At 45.1% G+C, this 19,937-nt stretch overlaps 10 protein-coding genes and 1 non-coding gene across 11 annotated transcripts; 7 read left to right on the top strand and 4 right to left on the bottom strand. All coding sequences in view use genetic code 12, as the record gives it.

Annotated features, from left to right (window-relative positions):
- Positions 1-843: 843 nt before the first annotated feature.
- On the top strand, positions 844-1,644 carry RPN10 (proteasome regulatory particle base subunit RPN10; the record flags this gene model as incomplete). The annotated part of the gene is made up of 1 exon (XM_029033429.2): positions 844-1,644. The coding sequence occupies one exon, from the start codon at positions 844-846 to the stop codon at positions 1,642-1,644; it is 801 nt and encodes a 266-aa protein (XP_028892021.1).
- Positions 1,645-1,991: 347 nt separating this feature from the next.
- On the top strand, positions 1,992-3,580 carry CJI96_0003065 (uncharacterized protein; the record flags this gene model as incomplete). Its single annotated transcript, XM_029033430.2, has 2 exons — positions 1,992-2,138; positions 2,192-3,580. 2 exons carry the CDS (start codon positions 1,992-1,994, stop codon positions 3,578-3,580), a joined length of 1,536 nt encoding a protein of 511 aa, XP_028892022.2.
- Positions 3,581-3,620: 40 nt separating this feature from the next.
- Positions 3,621-4,367, bottom strand: CSM3 (Csm3p; the record flags this gene model as incomplete). The annotated part of the gene is made up of 1 exon (XM_029033431.2): positions 3,621-4,367. The coding sequence occupies one exon, from the start codon at positions 4,365-4,367 to the stop codon at positions 3,621-3,623; it is 747 nt and encodes a 248-aa protein (XP_028892023.2).
- Positions 4,368-6,048: 1,681 nt separating this feature from the next.
- Positions 6,049-7,083, top strand: CJI96_0003063 (uncharacterized protein; the record flags this gene model as incomplete). The annotated part of the gene is made up of 1 exon (XM_029033432.1): positions 6,049-7,083. The coding sequence occupies one exon, from the start codon at positions 6,049-6,051 to the stop codon at positions 7,081-7,083; it is 1,035 nt and encodes a 344-aa protein (XP_028892024.1).
- A 261-nt stretch (positions 7,084-7,344) lies between these two features.
- Positions 7,345-8,261, top strand: CJI96_0003062 (putative polyadenylation protein; the record flags this gene model as incomplete). Its single annotated transcript, XM_054702116.1, has 2 exons — positions 7,345-8,201; positions 8,255-8,261. The coding sequence occupies 2 exons, from the start codon at positions 7,345-7,347 to the stop codon at positions 8,259-8,261; spliced, it is 864 nt and encodes a 287-aa protein (XP_054558091.1).
- Positions 8,262-8,394: 133 nt separating this feature from the next.
- Positions 8,395-9,573, bottom strand: CJI96_0003061 (exopolyphosphatase; the record flags this gene model as incomplete). The annotated part of the gene is made up of 1 exon (XM_029033434.1): positions 8,395-9,573. The coding sequence occupies one exon, from the start codon at positions 9,571-9,573 to the stop codon at positions 8,395-8,397; it is 1,179 nt and encodes a 392-aa protein (XP_028892026.1).
- Positions 9,574-9,697: 124 nt separating this feature from the next.
- On the bottom strand, positions 9,698-11,965 carry PMT4 (dolichyl-phosphate-mannose-protein mannosyltransferase; the record flags this gene model as incomplete). The annotated part of the gene is made up of 1 exon (XM_029033435.1): positions 9,698-11,965. One exon carries the CDS (start codon positions 11,963-11,965, stop codon positions 9,698-9,700), a length of 2,268 nt encoding a protein of 755 aa, XP_028892027.1.
- A 230-nt stretch (positions 11,966-12,195) lies between these two features.
- On the bottom strand, positions 12,196-15,201 carry CJI96_0003059 (uncharacterized protein; the record flags this gene model as incomplete). Its single annotated transcript, XM_029033436.2, has 1 exon — positions 12,196-15,201. The coding sequence occupies one exon, from the start codon at positions 15,199-15,201 to the stop codon at positions 12,196-12,198; it is 3,006 nt and encodes a 1,001-aa protein (XP_028892028.2).
- Positions 15,202-15,484: 283 nt separating this feature from the next.
- Positions 15,485-17,254, top strand: CJI96_0003058 (uncharacterized protein; the record flags this gene model as incomplete). The annotated part of the gene is made up of 1 exon (XM_029033437.2): positions 15,485-17,254. The coding sequence occupies one exon, from the start codon at positions 15,485-15,487 to the stop codon at positions 17,252-17,254; it is 1,770 nt and encodes a 589-aa protein (XP_028892029.2).
- A 622-nt stretch (positions 17,255-17,876) lies between these two features.
- On the top strand, positions 17,877-19,562 carry CJI96_0003057 (MFS transporter; the record flags this gene model as incomplete). The annotated part of the gene is made up of 1 exon (XM_029033438.2): positions 17,877-19,562. The coding sequence occupies one exon, from the start codon at positions 17,877-17,879 to the stop codon at positions 19,560-19,562; it is 1,686 nt and encodes a 561-aa protein (XP_028892030.2).
- Positions 19,563-19,847: 285 nt separating this feature from the next.
- Positions 19,848-19,935, top strand: CJI96_0003056. The gene has a single exon. It is a non-coding gene; the product is annotated as a tRNA-Met (tRNA).
- Positions 19,936-19,937: the final 2 nt, after the last annotated feature.

Raw genomic sequence — 19,937 nt, 5'->3', positions numbered from 1 at the left:
TAGTACTGTCTTCTCACAACGTTTGCTTATTCTGTCAGCATCCTTCTTGAGATGCTCGACATGTTTTGCTTTGATCAACTTAAGGTTTCGTAGGAGTTTGTCTTTCTCCTCTTTGGTTAGTTCGAGTGGCATAGGCAATGTTGTGTGGGTATGGAATGAAAAAAAAAAGTGGTTACAACGAAATTCACGCGATCTTGTGATGGCAGTGGTAGTATATATGGCAAACTGAATGGCGTGGTATATAAGCAGCAAATGAAGATTACTTAGTCAAGATTGAAAACTTTCACTAGCACGACCAGAGGTTGACCTATGCATTTTTATTTGGTGCAATTGTTATTAGGGTTTGTGGGTTCAGCTTGTTACATATATTTTTTATACATTTGCAGCTTACTTCAGATTTCGCAGCCATCATAAAAATGGCCGTAACAAGTTACCCGGCAAGATTGATATACTCATGATCCATTTGTCACTAAAGAGCATTGAACAAAAAGGATTTAAAAAAGTTTGCATTCAATTTTCAATTTAATTTTAAGGAGGTTCCCCAACTGTGCCCGAGCGTTGCCAAGTACTGGTTCGAGCTTAGGGAGACAAAGAGGCAGGAGATCCAAAAACAGCCAAAGTTCACACACAAATCATGCCATCAACAATCAAGCTCCGGAAAATTGCTACTGATTTGATAAAAACCCGCCACTTTTGTACTTCCTCCTTCGTTGAAGCACCTGGCCATACCTTTTTGTTCTTCGCACGACTCTCGCCATCCACCACTTTCGAGTTGATCTCATATCGATACCTCACAATTCACCTCCAGCTTCACCCACATCCACATACAATCACACTTCCACAATGGTTCTTGAAGCTACTATGATTGCAATCGACAACTCCGAGTACATGCGTAACGGAGACTATCTCACCACTCGTTACGACGCTCAGCTTACCGCCACAGAGTTCATCTTCCAGAACAAGCTCAATTCGAACCCAGAGAATACCGTGGGTTTACTCTCGTACGGTGGATCGGGGCCTCAGGTGCTCTCTACGCTAACAACAGATTTCGGCAAGATCTTGTCGGGAGCACATGGAACAAAGATTGATGGAGACAACCACTTCTCCAGTGGAATCCAGGTGGCCGCGTTAGCATTGAAGCATAGACAGAATAAAGTACAGAGCCAAAGGATCATTGTGTTCGTTGGCAGTCCGCTCAAGGAAACAGAGAAGGAATTGGAGAAATTGGCCAAGAAGATGAAGAAGAATAACGTTGCCATCGACGTGATCAACTTTGGTGAGGAGGCAATCAACACCGCCAAGCTAGAGAAGTTCCATGCGGCCGTGAACAACCACGACAATTCCCACTTGGTCACTGTGCCTGCGGGCTCGCGTCTATTGTACGAAGTGATTGCTTCATCTCCTATCTTAGTGGAAGACGGTTTCGACATGGATGGCGCCGCTGGAGGCGAGTTCTTTGGAGGCATGGATCCTAATATGGACCCAGACTTGGCATTGGCATTGCGTCTCTCTTTGGAAGAGGAGAAATCAAGACAGGAACGTGAAGCAGCAGAAAAAAACAAGCAGGCGGGTAACTTGGATAAAATAGACGAGGATGCCGAAGGCGAAAACAAGGATGACAAAAAGGGGGAGGAGAAGAAGTAAATGTCGACTACACTCGGCTTTGTCAATAAAGCCTCCGAGAGCTGCTTTTATATCGGTATCTTATCAGGATTTGCAAGCAGAGGAGATGCGCAATTCGCCGGCTCCCGTCAATAGCTCGCTTTAGCTCTGGGGATACCTAGAATGATCGTGCAAGGGGCATTCTAGTAAATGTGGTTGGGCCACCTCTGTAATAAAGCATATGAAACTTCTAACGTCATATCTACTTTTTGCTACAATGCATCTTTTGCAGCCTTGACTTCGATTCTCGCATAATAATTCTCGCGGCCCTTTATTCGCTTGTCGCTTTTGTGCTGAGGTAAATACTACATTTATTCTACGAGCTGTGCATGACGAGTCTGAAGCACTCTAGAAAGAAAGAGACCAAGGGAATCGAAATGAACCACGATCAACAATCACTTATCGCTCCGTGCGGCATTTCAATCATAAAGTCGATCGAGCTCACCTACTCTCAGTTCCTCGACATGTACTCAAAAGTATGTAATAGATAAAACAACAAGTGACCAGACTCTCGTACTAATATGCAAAGAGCAAGTGGAACTTGTCTAAAGTGCCATGCCCTCCGTGTATCAAAACCAAAGGTTTCATGGTGGCACCGGGGAGCTACACAGAGAGAATCAGAGCCAAAGAGACGGAGCCTTTTCTTGAGCTTCCCCATTGGGACGACAGCCTGCTCTTCAAGCCAATCGCATCAAGGATCAGAAAAGACCATAAGGTTGCCGGCTTGACGATTTCGTTAATTCACAAAACGAAGGTCCATGTCAAACATGAGACTAGAATGCACTTCAGTGAGGTGCCAAGGAGCGTCTCTTTAGACTCCCATGCCATACTATCAAAAGACAGCTTCTATTTACTTGATGCAAGCAAAGATTGGAGAACAGCGAGGAATCCTTTTGTTGTCGGACGGCCAAACATACGGTTGTATTGTGGTGTTAGACTTATGAGTTCGAAGAACGAACCGATCGGAATCTTAGCCGTGTTCGACACATGGGCTAGGACTTCAAGACTGGAAAGTATGGTTCGTGACCTCCAGGCAGCGGCAAAAGAAATAATGAAGAAATTGAATACGCCCTACGAGCAGATTCTTAGGGACCGCAAACATCTCGAGAATCCTACTCGTGCTAACACAGCGACGAGTGAAGTAGATGAAGGGTTGAAGCAACTCAGTCTCAAATTGGGAAGGGCAACGAGTAGGGTTTGTCCCGTCACGGTGTTTGAGAAGGATGGCTCCGGGAATCCGTATTCCCAGAACAATCATTTCACTCTGGTATTCGCTGAAGAAAACGAGGATACTAAGAGCAAGTGTCTCAACAATACGCAGAAGAAAACTTTGTTTAGGATGATGTCTAAAGTTAGAGACATGAGGAAAGCTTCTGAGCTAATGTGCGAGACCATCGCAGCCTCCTTCAAGGCAGATTTTGTCTTCATTATGGAGATCAGATCAGCAGAGTTGTATTCCATTGACAGTGAGTATTTTCCTAAGGGTGTAACCAAGATCGACACCGAGCTCTTCAAGTACGCCCACAAGCTCGTCAAGAACAAGCGAGCCCCAGAAGGAGCAGATAAGATCCTGACAAGGGTTCTTGGTACCCATGGTGCTACTTACACAACGGTAAAGGCTGATCATGATCTATTCATGAAGGCGTTTCTGAGTGACTTTGGTGTTCATTACACTAATGCAAAGAGATCAACCAAATTTAACAGCGGTATCATCATGCCCTTCTATCGTTACAACTCGAAGTTGGTGAAGAAGTCGAGCAAGAATTCCAACCCAAATGTGGTGGAGGTGTACTTGAGGGCAGGGGGATATTTGGTTGGAGTCATGCTTGAGTCGACCGAAAGGGGTCAGTACTCACCATCCCTGGTGTCGAAAATCTTTGACCACATGAGCTTACTCCGTAAGATATATATCGCATGAGGAACACGGTCCATCAGCTCATAGCTCACAAGCGAATAGCTTACATTCCCATGGATCTCATGGCTTCTAGTTCTGCCTCATGATCATCTTCGATATCATGCTCCGGAGGAATTTCCTCGTCCTGGAAGGGATTCTTCGGTCTTTCAATCGCTAAGTCGTCATCGTCGTCTCCTATAAAGAGACCGTTGGAGCTCTTCAGGTTCACATTCATGAAGTCCCAGTCGCCATCATCCTCTTCTAGGTCCAGTGTCTCAGCTGGCTGCTTTGAAGAGCTGCTAGGGACTCCGTTGTCTGTCACATCGGGGCCAGTATACAAATCATCGTCATCGTCAGCTTGTATTCCACCATCTTCTTGCTCGTCGCCTTCCGTGATGATTCCCTTGGCAACCTTGAGTTTATGTATTTCATGCTCTATGAGTCCTCTTCTGTACTCTTTTAGTTTAGCAGATTTATATGTCCGAAGCATCCGAATGCAATCATTGAAGTTGGCTCTAGGAAAGAATCCGTGGCACCAGAACTGGTAGAATTGGACGATGCTGCCCAAATTTTCAACTTCCGCATCAACTTTCATCCGCCTTGCTGCCAGCTTGGATTTCTCGTTCCTGAGCTTCTCGTGTAGCCTTTTATCGTCCTTCTTGATCATCCTGGAGAGCTTCCTATAGTTTTTCGAGATTTGAGGAATTCCTCTTACAGGATCGAAGATCAACTCATCTGTGATTTTGGGGATCTTCAGAACCTTGCCCAATTTTAGAGGTTTATCGAGCCCCAAGTCGTCTTTTTCTGCCATAGTTGTAGAAGGGTGTATCAGAACGCGTAAACAGACTACCAAGTATGTAGTCGCGTTAGGGGAGGGTACGCAGCGATAGCGTACTCAACGCATTGAGGTGGGAGTTAGCTTGTAAGACAGATTAACGGATGAACAGCAAATTTTCTACACACTTGTGCCTTCTAAACAAGACTATCAAAAAAAAAAAAAATAAAAGAAAAAAAATAGAGAATATTGATTTCTACCTTCCAACCATCGAAGGGTTCGGTAATGGCTGCGAAAAGATGCACAGATCCCAGACAACTCCCATAGAAACAGAGAATGAATATTGAGATATTAATATCTCACTTTCAATGGGTATTTGGGTGGACAAAGACCTTGACCAATTTTTCTTATCATGATTGGAAGTGACAATGATGGCTACGGAACCTACAGCACTCGATTAAATTGCTACTTCTGCCCTTGTAACAAACATGGGAGAATCAAGCTTCTCATACTTACAGACTAGTTCTTTGTTAAGGGTTTCTTAATTCAGCCTGTTGTGTCTGGTAGCCTGTCGATGCGCTGCCTTCTTGAGGTTCTCCACCTGCTTGTCCATTTGGGGAAGCAAACTGAGTATAGGATGGTTAATTCCATTATCAATTGGGTTTAAAAGGCCCATGAGACGGTAAAGAACTCATTTGATACACTTACACTAAAGCTTTGATAATACTGGCTGCATATTTCGATGAGCCACTAGGGATTCCACTGTGTTGGTCCCCACGAACTCCCTCACCGTACCAAGCAATGTATTTCACAAGAGGAATGGTCCCGAAACTGACTTAATTGGACCAATCTTCTCGTGATATAAACGCCTCCCGAATAGAAACTCTTCCTAAAATGGGCCCTCGGCCCCTCGGCAGTTTCACGGCGGATTCTGGGCTTGTCTCGTCTACTCATTCTGAGCCCAAACAGTTCCAATCTTGCGCCATGTTCTAAAAGAAAAATTGAATATATGATACCAGCTGGACCAATTGAGGATAACGAATCCCGAAGCAACGATAAAGAAAAGAAATAAAAAAAATAAAAGCCGTTTACCGCTGCATCCCAGGAAGCTCCTAGGAGGGTAGTCGCAGGAGTGTTTTAGCAGGTGGAGGCTGAATTCGCACCAGAACGGTGCGTTACTGCCAGATTGGTTTTCGCAGCCAGACAATCGAGGCAAGGGAAGAAACATACACCCAATGACAATGAATGCTTCATAATGACAATGCGAGGTTGACATCAAAGTATAGCTAGTCAATTCAATTTGGCTGCTTCGGCAATCATACAAAAACGCTGCTTCCTGTTCTTTCTGTTCCCAGGGTGTCTGGAGTCTGCGCTCTTAAAAAAGACTCGTCCAGTGTTTCATGGGCGACTGCGTAAGCGAAGGGCCGCAAAGACGCCGAATAGACGAAGAGGGCCCCAAAATAGGGCTTCTAGAACGCTCATCTCAGTCGATTCCCCAATAAGAGCAGGCAGGTTGTTTGCTCGTCGTAGTTGAATCTTTTTCTTTCTTTCCGTGCTTTTTCCATCATCCCTCCATCCTGCCACCACTACCTTTTTCGCAGCCAAGGCAATCGTCGTGGGCCCGGTCAGTCCTTCATACATAACCAATTCTTTACTGTCTCCAAGACTTTTTGTGGGATTTTTGTCTTCACCACCTTTTCCTCCTCCTTGTTTAGCCATGCTTCTGCATTTGGCCTTGCCCTTGCTGGTGCTACATTTGTGGTTCCCCGTGTTGCTCCTGGCCAAGGCCTCGAACAGACCTTCCGAGAAGACCCAGTTCTTGCTCCACTACTGGCTATGGTACTTGGCTCTCACCTATATTCATTTTTACATCCTGCTGTCGCTACTACCTCTCCAAGGCATACTTGACTTGATGTTCGCTGTTTTCAAAATATGGCTTTTCTACGGCCACGGCTGTGTGCTCCTTCTGAGCTACTATCTTCCTCGCACAGCGTTTGCAACCACAGGCTGGGCTTCGGTTGTGGACATGGAGGCCGGTTTGATCGACCCGGTGGTACTGACGTTTATCATCCGCAACCCAGTGTGGCAGAAAACAGTATACGTGTTGGAGAAAACAGGATTGTTTGGCTTTGCCTCGGGCATCTTCTCCTTCAGCCATGAGCTCTGTCGGCTGGTTTCGTGGCCGAAAAGACCGCTGTGTCTACACTTGGGCGCCGAGTTTTTCTGCTACATGGACTCTCCAAAAGAACTAGCACAGCGGTTGCAGAATGTGGAGTTGTTCCTCTTTGGCTTGAAGGCGGCCGTTTCTCCAGCAACGTCTCCGGCAGCAAGAAGAGTCTCCTCGAGACACAAGCACCATACGAGCTCCAGAGTTGACTACTCAGACTACGAAAGTGATTCTTTTCTGCTGAGACAGAGTGAGCTCTATACACCTGCCAGGTCAAACCCTCTCAGTCCCACGGCTCTCAGCCCGACAGCACTTAGTCCAAAGACTCTTAGCCCCGTGGGCGGCGACTCTGGCGTGTCCCCTCTTGTGAAGAAGACGCGAAGACGGCCTCCCAACGATGGCAGAGTGGTTTCGGCAGATCACGCCACCGGCAGAGTGATATCGGCCGATAACACTGCCGAGCGCCGCCGGTTCAGAAGCATCAGTGTGGGCAGCATAGACGAGACTGCATTGCCTTACCCATTAGACGACCCTGCTCCACCTACAGATCCATTGAATGTGCTTTCGAAACCCAGAGGGGATTAAGACGTGATTTTGACCCTCAGCATCAACCGTACTGCAAAGCACGCACGGTACCCACCCTACATTGACGACTCCACACTTCCATCATATCATTTATACCCGATTTTGAGTCTATCAAAATCATCTCCATTTACCCCATTTTATAGATATAGACATTTCATCTGGCTTTTTGTAGACTGGTCCAAATCTTAGTCCCCATCTCTGGGCTTCGCAGCCATAAGTCTCATCGCACTATTCAACTACTACAATTACATTCACCACCGCATGTACCTCTGTGAGCTCCTACCGCGTTTGGGAACGATATCTATCAGAATAGCTCTACAAGAGTCTGACCTGGAGCCTCAGATATCTAACATTGCCTTCTCACACAACTCTCTTCAGGTAATCACCCTGAGAAACAAGTATGTGGTCCAGCTACCGGTAGAGAAGGCAGAGAAGCTACAAGGAGCCAAGATCACTCAGCTCCTGGCAGATGGAAAAACTTTGTCTCTACGACTAACATTGAGCGATTCAGAGAAACTTGACTCTCCATTTACGTCGTTGGCTCAGTCAAAGGCTCAGAGATGGTCGGTAAGCGATCTTCTTAAAACACCCAAGGACAATAGCAATGTCAACGTATTTAAGTTCATTTGTGCAAATTGTGGTACTCAGATTCTTGACTCAATGGACACAAAGTTTGCCGACATGCCGTCAGAGTATTGGCACGAGCTCATGGACTTCTGGCACTGCCATAAACCTCATCAGGAACATCACCACAATCACCAGAAGAACTACGAGTCAATCGTGCCCAAGCCTGGAAATGTGTATATTGGAGCACACTACTTGTTTGTGAAAAGAAAGAGCAGTTCATGCTACGGTTGCAAAAGAGTGCTAGGGGAAGCAGCCTCGAATGATACTGCTAAGCTCTACAAGTGGAACCTCAAGCTTCAGTATAACAATGAGGTAGAGTCGTATCCTCCCTACGCATATGCTTATTATGCCATATTGGATAAGATCAATTCGGGTGCCCTTCGAAAGCTTCAGGTGAAGAATTCAAAAGGGACCCTTAGTCTATGGATTCTAAGCGTTGGTCTTTCCGTTAGTTACGATAACCACATTCTTGACAGAGCCCTTAAGATCTTGTATACCGAAGAAAGCAACGAGAATCTTGAAGTGCTTGAATTACCCACACTAGTATATGAAAGTCTCTTGAGTGTTCTCCAAGAGTCAACGTCCTTACTTCCAGAAAGCGAGCAGAATGCGCAGATGAGCAAGGAGGACAAGGTACATTATAAGGCAGGCTTCCTTGCCCCAGAAATGGGAGACGCATTCTAGCTAGTTCAATTTTCCTCCCTCGATTATGTCCTTTACAACAGGCACCACTTGCTTTCGAGATGCCTTGATGTTGACTTGGTTGTACACTTCAAACGGACGGTGTTTGTTCACCAACAACACCTTCTCCTTTACGGAAGCGCCACCGTAGATATCGTCATTCAAGACCAACGCATCAGCAAAGCTTGCTAACGGCGCAAACCTAGTACCTGTGGTACTGAAGCAGAACTCCCTGGTGTATTCGTCATTCTCCTTCTTGGTGTAGGATGTGGTAATGACAATGATGTCAAGACCAAAGTTGTGACACATGGTGTCCAATGTGGATGCAATCTCTGCAGCGGTGAAGTTGTTGGTGATCCACTTGATCGACTTGCCCAAAGAGCTGAACCCTACATTCACTGTTCCAGTAGGGCTGGTAAAGGCAAACTGTTTATAGTCTTTTCTCAAAATGTCATAGAATGAATACCCATTCAAGTCCTTCTTGGCGCTTTTGAGTTGCTTGTAGAGGCCATTAATGAGATCATTCTCCACACCCAATGCCTGTACTTCGCCCTCAAGCACCTTCTTGTAGCTACTGAAAGCCTTGATGTCTCCCTCTTCCACTTTCTGAGTCATATTGCTCGTGTCAATCAAAAGAGGGCCCAAAAGGAGCTTTGCAACCTCAGTCGGCGCCAGTTCACCTTGTTCATTTGTCCAATAGTTGTACACCAACGCTGAGCAGGAGCCGTTTGATTGAATGATTCTGGGGTTAGCGTCAAGAAAAGCCCCTTCATCAGCATGATGATCAATGATTCCTGTCACTTTGAGACGATTCGCTTTATTTAACGCAATCAACTCTTGTCCCTGCAAATTGCAGTGGTCGACCAAAACAAGGTCTAGTACTTTCGATGTCCCTTCTAGAAGCCGCTTGAGGTCGTCTATGAAAACTAAATGTTTGGCACTGATTCCATGAGAATTCAAAAGCAACTCGATGTCTCTTCTGAGTCTCAATTCATCCTGTGGGATGTTTATCAACGGCAAGTAAGGCACCTTATCAGGGAAATGCTTATTGTAGAAAAAAGCGTAGATAATGGCACTAACAACGGAATCCATATCTGCCAGCTGGTTACCAGTCACAAATTTGAGGATCTGTGAGCCGGCAGCCAAAGGCCTGGCCTTCTCTAGGAATGCTTTGACTGACATGAGTGGGTGAGAAGATTAATATCTTGGACTGAGTATCATAGTACTGTACAAGTGATAATGGCTGCGGAAGTCTCCAAGACTTGGTGTTTGTATAAACTCTACTTATTCAGTGAACATCAATTCATTACTTGGCGTAGTGAAGATTGATGTCTAGCCACTGTCTCTTCTTGATTTCCTCGGCTGGAAGCGCCATGTTTCCGTAGGTAATAGCTTTCATGTACCAGAGGAACCATGCGGTACTTGCAATCACCACAACGGTAGCACTAATAAGTCTAACCTTGTCGATTGCGGCTGGAGCCAAACCTTTCTTGTTTTTGGCGGTCTTGTTAGTACACAAGAACTCAACGATGGCACCGGTGAACAAAGCGGCAATGAGGTGCGCAGGCAAGTAGTGGTGAAGAAATTTTTGTCTGCCCATCAAGTAGAATGGGAAGTAGTGTGCAGCCCAGCCAATGAAGAAGAAGCCTAATGTATTATAGAGTCTTGATCTGGCCTGTGGTGTGATGATCTCAACTGCTCTTCTCTGGGTGACGAGGTCTGCAAGGACAAAACCAACGTAGACAGCCAAGAAACCAACCTCGATCCAGAAGCCAATCACGTTACCAATAAAGAAGATCTGCTTTCTCTCATCGTTGTCATTCCAAAAAGAGACACCAGACAAGGCAAGTGGCCAAGCGTCTGGCTGCGAAGCGAACGGATGTTCAGCAGATAACTTGTTGTTGTGCAAGAACATCAAACCCTGGAGTTCCCACCATTTCTTCAAAAATGGAAGCGTCTTCACCTCCTTTGGAACGTAGTGGTTCCTGGGATCCTCACGCTTCATGTTGACAATGCTGTCAAAAGTCCACACGTTGTCACCATCTTGGACCTTCTTGTTACCACTAACTTCTTGATGTTCGAGGGCCCAATCTGGCAACAATTCATCGTCATGAGTCCACATGGCTACAACCGTGTCAACATGGAGCACTCTCATAGGAGTTGCCTTGGTCTTTATAGCGACTCTCTTGTTCTTGTTCTTGCCACCTGCCTCTGCAAAACGCAAACGGAACAAAGTCTCGTTGTATCTCGTGTCGGCAACATCACCGTGGACAACAACAAACTCCTCATTGGTGGAGAGCAATGGGGATGCAACATCGTGAGTCAACAAGAAGCCACCGGTGCCGATGTGTCTGAATCTGACAACATCATTCGTGTACACTTTCAGATTAGGACCAACCTCCTTAGTAGGAACAATCTCCCACTGAGAGTTGACATCCTTAATCTCCTGACCTTCTTGGTCGTAAACACAAGTTACCTGTTGCAAGTTTGAAGATATTCTACCATTTTCATATCTCAATGGGTAAACAAGATCATGGGAGTGCAAGAATGCCTCCGTTTCCTTGTGCTGGATGGTGAGAACATCGTGATAATGGACAGATTTGGAGTATTTGGCCATTGGTGACTCCTCCAAAGTCTCCTGAAACTCGGAAGACATGAAAGCGTCTCCTGGGCCTGACTTGGTCAAGATAGCAAAGTGCAAGTAGAACCAGAATAAGTAAATCACGAATGGCATGACAATGAGGGAGAAGAATCTGGCGAGAAAGTGCTGCGCAAATTCCTCAATGGATAAGCCCTTCTTGATGTCAAGCAATATCCATAACTCATGAATCACGGCAATGCCAATGGTAAAGTAAGTAAACACACCAACATACTTGGTGGATATCACACAAGATAATGACACACCTGTAGCAAGCAACCAAATCCACCACCATTTGGAGAATGGCTGACGGCGATAAGTGGAGAACTTACAGTAGGTGAACATGGTGAGGGCCACACTCAAGATCAATGTAGCGTCCAAAAGAATTAATCTGGAGTCAATGACCTGAGCATTGTCGAACAACACGAGCGAGGACGACAAAACACATGCGGCAACAGTGAAACCAAGGGTCTTCATGGTCATGAACATCACGGGCACAATCAAGGTGCCCTGGATTGCCAGAAGCGTTCTGTACGCAATGTATGGAACATTGTTCTCAATGTAGTTGTCACCGATGTTCTCGAACTTGAAAGAGCCGTCATATCCAACTAGCCAACCGGCAAAAGCTATGAGAAGTTTAGCAAATGGTGGGTGCAAATCGAAAAAGTAAGTTCTTTCCAAGTAGTATGACGCAAATTTACCAAAGTGGACCTCATCAAAAACAACCTTGGCCGGAGTTCCAAGTAGTCTGAATCTGACGAATGCTGCTACTGCCGTGACCGCAGCCAATGCTATCCAGTATGCCAGTTCGGGTTCCTTCTGAGTGAAAAACAGAGTGGTTTTTTTGGTATCCACAATGGGATCTGGGTGTACATCTGTCAGCGAAGTGCTGGACGAACCAGCCTTCTTTCCCCTCTTTTTCAAAGTTTGAGACATTGGCAGATGCAAACTTAGGAAAAGCTATCACCTAGTGTTGACAAAATTTTTGAACAGGTGTGAGGTAGAGAATCGAAAGCCCTGTCACGTGTTGGCAGAACTTGTTGATACTTCGCGGCACAGGCATCAAGTTTGCAGCCACGGTCAGAAAGGCGAAGACGAAAATTTGACAAAGAAATATTATATTTTGGCAGAATACTTGGAAAGTAGTTTCTGCTTCTTTAGATACATCACATCTTCTTCGACCTCTTTTGGTATCCACCACGACCCTTTATCACAGGGATAGAGGTGGTGGTTGGCAGCCTATACATCGCAGTGTGGGGTCTAGGATTGATCTGGACGGATTGAGCAGACGTGGAGGACCTCATCAGTGTACCAGAACTTGATCTGGTATCAAAGTACTCTTGCATGTTTCGGCCACCTCTCTGGTCGGGGGTGCCGATTTCATACGCTCTGTTGTGCCTTGGCGGCACTGGGATGTTTCGAGGTTTCACTGGACTCGAGACATACTCCAGTTCTCTTCCACCAGGAATCTTGATTGGCTTGGAAGTAGAAAGTTGCTGAATGAGGATATTCTTCTCCTCAATCGACGTGCTATACTTCATTATAGCAGACTCAAGCTCCTGAATTTTGCGTAAGTAGTGACCCACCTCTTTTCTGACAGACTCACCAATATCGAGCTTCATGTTTGCGATTTGCTTTTCATACCCTCTCACGGTGAGATCCATCTTCTCCTCGGCATCTTTGAGCTTTCTTTCGAGACTACTGGTCTCTGATCGAGCCATCTCCAACTCCACGTGAAGGCTGTGTAACTCTGCTTCGTGCTCGGAGATGAAGGGTGTAGCCTCATTTGAAGGGGAACTAGATTGAGCTTTGGGGTATGGTTGAGGCTCACTCTTAGCAGATTCTGCCTTCTCTTTCAACTTGAGTTGTTCTAACTCAACCTCCATCTCGCCCGCCGAGTGTTTGTAAACTTCCAAGTCAGCCAATGCAGCGTCTTTGATTGATTGAACATCATTCAATTGACCATGTAAGTTTTTGATTTCGGACTGAATCTCGATGATCCTTTTTGAAAGGCTTACATTCTCTGCTTTAGCACTAGCCAATTTGGTCTGACTACTCTTCTGCAATTCTTCCAAAGCAATGAGCAATGCATTGTGTGATTTCAGGTCCGCATTCTTGGGTGAGCTCTTAAAACCCTGCTTCTCCAAACTCCTTCGTAGTTCACCATTGTGGATCTTGAGTTTGATACAGCTCAACTTATACAACTCCTTCATATACAAAATGAACTCGATTTCATTTTTGTAAAGCAACAACTCACGTTGATAGAAATCCAAGGAACTTCCCTTTGATACAGTCTGCTCTTCATCTTTCTTTCCTTTAAGCTGTTCGTTGAGTAAAGTGGACGCACTTTTCGTAGTTGTCTGAAAGTTTCCTGATGCTACCTGTGGGTTTTGGAGTTCCAGCTGCACCGAGTTTCTTCGCGTGCTTGACATTCTGTACAATTTCTCATGGGCAGAGAAGAGCTCGAGTATTTGGCCATCATGTTCTGAAGTCAGCGTATTCCCATTAATAGGTCTAGGTGATGAATCCTCCGGCTTTGGCATTGAAAAGTCAACGGTCTTGAATCTTATTTGAGGCTCATTTGGGGACTTCTCATTGCGGACTTTTTTAGGTACAATAGACGATCTCCTTGGCGTCAGAGTGCCTTCAATACTGTCAGAAGTAACAGTTGTGTTGATGCTCTCAACATTTGAGCCTCTTTGACGGCTACCAGATGAATCTCCTGAGAATTGTTGATTTGAAGTACGAACATCCTCTTGAATTTTCTCACTGAGGAGTTTGGGTAACATCAGACTATCAGGGAGCCACATGATGAAAACAGGATTGAGACGAAGAACATGGAGGATTACATCATCTTCGCTCATTCCCCCCTGAATCTCATTAGATATCCACTGAAGCGGACTGCGAAGCTCTTCCTGTAGCGTCACCAGCTCCACAAGATTAGGATGAAGCCTCATCTGCCTACAGAGGTCTCTGGTAAGATGGTGAAGTTTGTTTTCAGCATCAAACGACTCCAAATTGTATACTACCACTTTGGGATGCTGTAATTTTAAATACCCTGAAGGGTTCTTGCTGAATCGCAAAAGGTTAGACGGGAACAACGCATAAAGCACAGTAATGAAGTACTGAAAGTTAGATTCTTCACTGGTGCTGAGAATGGATCCAGCTGTGATCAGCTCCATATCAGGTGGCGCCACCAACCAACTAGTCTTTTTCTCTTCTGTAGTATTTGCTGGTAAAGTGCCCGGATCCTGCCTGGCAATCAATCGAGCGTAGATTAAGAAAAGATCAGAAACATATGGGGACAATTGCTCACAAAGCTTTCCCATAAAAACAGCCAATACAGAAAGCGCTGAAGCAACAATTGACTCACTCTGATCTTCCAGAAGACATCGTAGCAAGCTATGAAATAATGGGGTGTCGATTATTGCCTTTGATCGGGAGGCATAGCTTGACACAGACATGGATAGGAGGCAAAGGACCTTGAGTCTGTCTTCCACTTTGACAAAGTATTGATTGATAAGCGTGAAGTATGCTGTAGGGCTCTGCTGGCCGTACTCCTGTAAAAGACCACCACAATTCCGCTCCATGAAGCGTATCCTCTCAATATTTTCGTGAGTGTCATTACGTCGGGCAGAGGCATCTTCGAACTCCATCCCGATCAATTTGTATGCCTCTTCGTAAGTGCCCAAGTAGATGCGTAAAATATAGTCCACAACCATTCGGGCAATTGCCTGTCTTCTGTCTCGTAGAGCTGGGTCATCAGTGGGGAATAAATCTATTGTAACCAGACGAATAAAATCCCTTGCTTTGTTTACAAACTTGATATCAAATCCCGTGCTTTCAATTGCCGGGAATAAATATGTGGCCAACCACAACTTCACCTCTTCTCCATTGAGCCCTGCCAGTAACTTGGTCAAAAGATCCAAGAATAAAACCTCTTTGGATAGGTCCAGTGAATCCTTGATGTACTTGCTATAGGTAGATCGAAGCTCATGGTTGATCAGAGAGTTGAGCGACGACAACAGATTATGTCTCTCCTTGTATGCATATATGGTATCGTTGAGGTCCTTGATATCCTGCGAGGGCAGCTTATCCCAATTTTTGTTGACGGACCAGTTTTCAAACACAGACACTATAGTTCGCAGGAGTGCCCGTGACGAGCCCGACATGTGTCCCTAATCTTTTGATGTAGCTGTGTCTGTAGTTTCTGATGTCAGGAGAAGGTTTAAAAAGTGGACTGTGTATGGGCCACAAATGAGCTCTGAGACAGAGATAACAACTTCAGAGAATACTCCTCAGATTGATAAGAATAGCGTCTTGGAAGAGTAATACTGTTGACTGTCAGAACCAATTCGAAAAATCATCAGACCCTATCCTATCCTTCTTTAGAATAGTGACATATTTGTGCAGAAGATCAACATACCTACTTGAGATCCTCAATCGCTGAGGAGCATGGATACCTTCACATCCGAAGACAAATGTGAGAGATTGACTCTTTTAGCTGACTCAATTCAGAAGAAGCTAAAGGATCATATATCTCCCATACCGTCCTCGCCATCGAGAAGTGAGTTCATGTCACTTGTGACTGCCTTGCCTGACCTAATATATGGGGTACTCTCACCAATCACCAAAAAGCCCATAAGCCAACATCGATTCTTGTGGGTTTGTACCCTTGAGGAAGTCACTTTACGAACAAGTGCCATTTGCAAATTGTACAACGAATTACCTTATCAATCGAGACCTGACACTGACTCCTCGCACATTTGCAACGAGTTGAAGTCTGTGATCAATAATCTATTTTCTTGCGTAAACTCGTTTCTATCACAAGCTGATGTGAGCCTGTTTTTGAACGCTGGAAGTGTCTATGAGAACAGAGTAAGGACGTCCTTTACGGCTCTTTTATGTGCTGCCTGCGACTTGGTCGATAATGCTCAAGAGATTATGTATGACGGCGCATTTTATAGGGCGTTAACTAGTTTGTGTGTGAGAGCGGTTGTTGCTGTTCTGAGGAAACAATATGAGCAGTGGGAACAGAAGTTGATGTGTGAGGCAGATATGACCAAGTTACTTGTCTCGTTGACTCGTTCATCGTTTCACTTAGGCACCCCCGAGTTCGTGGAGCCTCTATTTCATTCTGCTTCGGGCAAGCCTCCGGTGACAGAGACGTATCCATTGGATTCAGTGGCACACCTTGAAACCAATCTACCCTTGCTCATGGATTTCTACCGCTATTCTGGATTCTGTTTGGTCACCTTGGCCGTTTCAGACGACTCACTGTACCGCATTAGAAGAGAGTACGCTGAGTTGGCTAATTACTTCCTCGTGACACTACTTTCATTGCCAAACTTGAGCTTGGAAAACTACCCTTTTGCCATCGAGGCAACTTCAGCTTTTGGGGCCGCTGCAACAAGGCATAGAATTAGCGAAAGATACTTTCTGTTGCAGGATAGGGAAGAGGTGTCATTCTTTTTCGTCCTAAGCTACATTTTGCGTATGGAAAAGCTATCTTCACTTGCTGATCCGAGTCCTCGGTTTAGGTCCGAGATTTTTTATTTTGTCGATGCCTTCGGCAAGAGGATCTCTTCCGACCTAGATATTCTGGCTTCAAGAAACCAGTCGTACTCAAACTCCACCATCTCGATGTTGAGCCTTGAACAAAGGGCCAGAGACTCGATACGTAAGGCTAATGCAAACACTTTGAGCGTCATACTAGTTGAGGGAACTTATAAAGAGAAACTTCATTTGGTGAAGATATTTTTTGACAACTTGGCTGCAGCGATCAAGTACCCCAGTCGAACCTCGATTGCTACAATTGTTGAAACCTTCAACTTTGAGTCCGTGCCTGAAGGATGCCCAGTGATGCAGTCAATGAAGAATCAAGACTTCCATCATCTTTTGAGTAACGTGGATATCCATACGTATCCAGGGAAAAAGCTTTACGTTGAGGCGGTTGAGAAGATTATCAGGCTATTGCAGCTATTAACTGTCTCGCACATGTACACCACTTTGGGGCTCGACTCCAATCCCGACTTGCTCATGACAAAGTTGTTCAAGACCTCGTACACGTTCGCAAGCGTGTCACAAATCAAACCCATTTTGATTTTTGAGAATGACGGCAAGCTTCGATCGATTTCAAAGGTATCCCTCGATGAAGAGAGAGAAATCGCTTCTCAGCTAGACATGATTACGGCCACACACGATTTGGAACAGTTAATGCGATGAGAACAGACTAGACTACACATGACAAAAAGTTCAGAAAGTCTACTTTGGCAGGTTTTTCCCTTTCGAGGTTCCCCACAGGATGGAGTCAGTTCCACAGTTGCCTGGGCCAAAATTGCCATTCTTCATTTCCACGGATCGGGCCCTGAAAGAGGCTTCCCTGCAGTTTTTCGCAGCCAAGTGCCGACTACCGATGGTGCGAAGATTTAAATCGCTCACTTTCGGTCTATTCAAATCGATCGTGGGCTGCAGGCAGTAAATTTGACCCACTCCTGGTAGTGTTCGCACGGCTGGAGTTTGGGTGCAAATGTACGAGAAACTCGAGCTACTGAACAACGAGCTCACTCTTAAGAGTGACCCGGCTTGCCCGAGAACCACATTTTTGATGATGAAAATTTGATCCTTGTTTACTTGCTTCGGGGGTTTGTTTTATTTCTTTCTCGTCCAAGTGTATCGGGTTTCTCTTGAGTCAAGTACATATATCGCGCTTCGGCTCTTATGCTGCCGGGACATGAAGCATGAACTGAGTGGAACGTCGTTAAAAACGAAGCAATGTAGCCTAATTCTCGAGGTATAAAGGTAAGCGTAAATCCAGCCTGCTTGATTGCATTTCCAAATCATAAAAATGAATTCCAGTGAAGAATCTATAGAGAAAAATGAGAATTATCAGCCACATCCTTTGGAGCTGACCCAGTATGGTGAACAAAACACCCTTGAGCGAATTCAGACTAGCGCTGCCGTGCAACTGGTGGTCGAATCACTTGACCAAAAGGTCGTTAATTTGGGTCCTCTAGAGGAACCTTACGATGTGCAAAGAATCCACACTCATCCTGATCCTGAATCCACATACAACGAGGCTGACGAATGGAAATACCCCATAGATGCGGCTACGCAATTGAGAATTGTGGAGTTCGTCCCAGGCGATAAACAAAACCCAAAGAATTTTGGCACTTGCAGAAAATGGCTTATTACCATGACTTTGGGGTTTGTATGTTTTATTGTTGCTTTTGGTTCCTCAGTTGTCACTGGTGATATGGAATCTCCACTTAAAACGTTTGGTGTTTCGGAAGAGGTCTACATCTTGTCGACCATCACCGTTTTCGTTTTGGGATTCGGGTTCGGGCCTCTTGTGTTTGCACCCTTCTCCGAGGAAATTGGAAGGCAGCCCATCTATCTTCTCACCTTGTTTATTGCATTGATATTCATCATTCCTTGTGGTCTTGCGCAAAACATTGGAACGATGCTTGTTTGTCGTCTTATCGATGGTCTCGCCTTCTCAGCTCCAATGTGTCTTATCGGTGGCTCACTTGCCGATATCTGGGAAGGCAAAGAGAGAGGAAAGGCAATGGCTGTTTTTTCCGCAGCACCATTTTTAGGCCCAGCTCTTGGTCCACTTTTCGGTGGTCTCTTGGGCGATTTTACCTCGACATGGAGATGGATCTTCTGGACCTTTTTGATTATCGCCGGTGTCGGCTACGCCCTTCTTATTCTTTTCGTTCCAGAAACACACCACCAAACCATTCTCAGAAGAAGGGCTAAAAAACTCAGAAAATTGACAGGCGATGATACATACAGAGCTATTAGTGAGTTGAAAGTGAGAACGGTCAAGGAGAAAATGAACGACTCGTTGCTCAGACCGTTCATTTTGTTAAGCGAGGTTATTGTCTTCCTTGTCACGTTATACATGGCTGTTCTTTACGGCTTGCTTTACATGTTCTTCTTTGCATATCCCGTCATCTACATGGAAGGAAAAGGATGGTCAGCCTCCAAAACTGGTGTGATGTTCCTCCCTATCGCTGGTGGTGTTTTATTTGCAAGTGCTCTCGCGCCATTCATCAACAATGATTACAACAAGAAAGCCCAGCCTTACGTTGACAAAGGCGAGCTTCCTCCCCCCGAGCTTCGTTTGAGACCGATGCTTATTGGATGTTGGTTCATTCCAGCAGGCCTTTTCGCATTTGCTTGGTCTTCCTACCCAAGATTATCATGGGCTGGTCCAGCTTTCAGTGGTTTTGGTTGCGGGTTTGGATTTTTGATGCTATACAATCCCGCAAATAACTACATTGTTGACTCCTACCAACACTACGCCGCCAGTGGATTGGCCGCCAAAACATTTGTGAGATCCATCTGGGGTGCATGCGTCCCACTTTTTACAATTCAGATGTACCACAGACTAGGGTATGAATGGGCCTCTACCTTGATGGCTTTTATCGCGTTGGCATGTTGCCTTATTCCTTATGTATTTTACTGGAAGGGCGCCAAAATTAGGGAATACTCTAAATATGCGTATACCCCTGACATCAAAGAATAATGAAATTGATCGTCATCATCATCAAAGTTGCTTGAGATATTTATAGATAATTGAAAGCTCAGATTTTCTAATTTAAGGCTGTTTTCTTTTTTTATAAATTGTTTTTTTTATAGATTTCATGTATTAGAGGAGCGTTGGAATTTCAATTTCATGTATTAGAGTCTGTATAAGGAAAACAATGCTTTAAATGTTAGTAGAGATCCTTGAAATCTCAAAAAAGCCAAAATGTGGTTTAAACCTTTATTGAATATAACAATAGTAATGTCTAAATTCAACAATAACCTTGCTTCACTAGCTCAGTAGGCAGAGCGTCAGTCTCATAAGTGTAACTTGTGTCATCTGAAGGTCGAGAGTTCGAACCTCCCGTGGAGCATT

This window comes from Candidozyma auris, chromosome 3 (assembly GCF_003013715.1).
Source record: "Candidozyma auris chromosome 3, complete sequence".
NCBI lineage: Eukaryota > Fungi > Ascomycota > Pichiomycetes > Serinales > Metschnikowiaceae > Candidozyma > Candidozyma auris.
The sequence above is the reverse complement of the archived record's forward strand: the minus strand, read 5'-3'. Positions and strand labels throughout refer to the sequence as shown.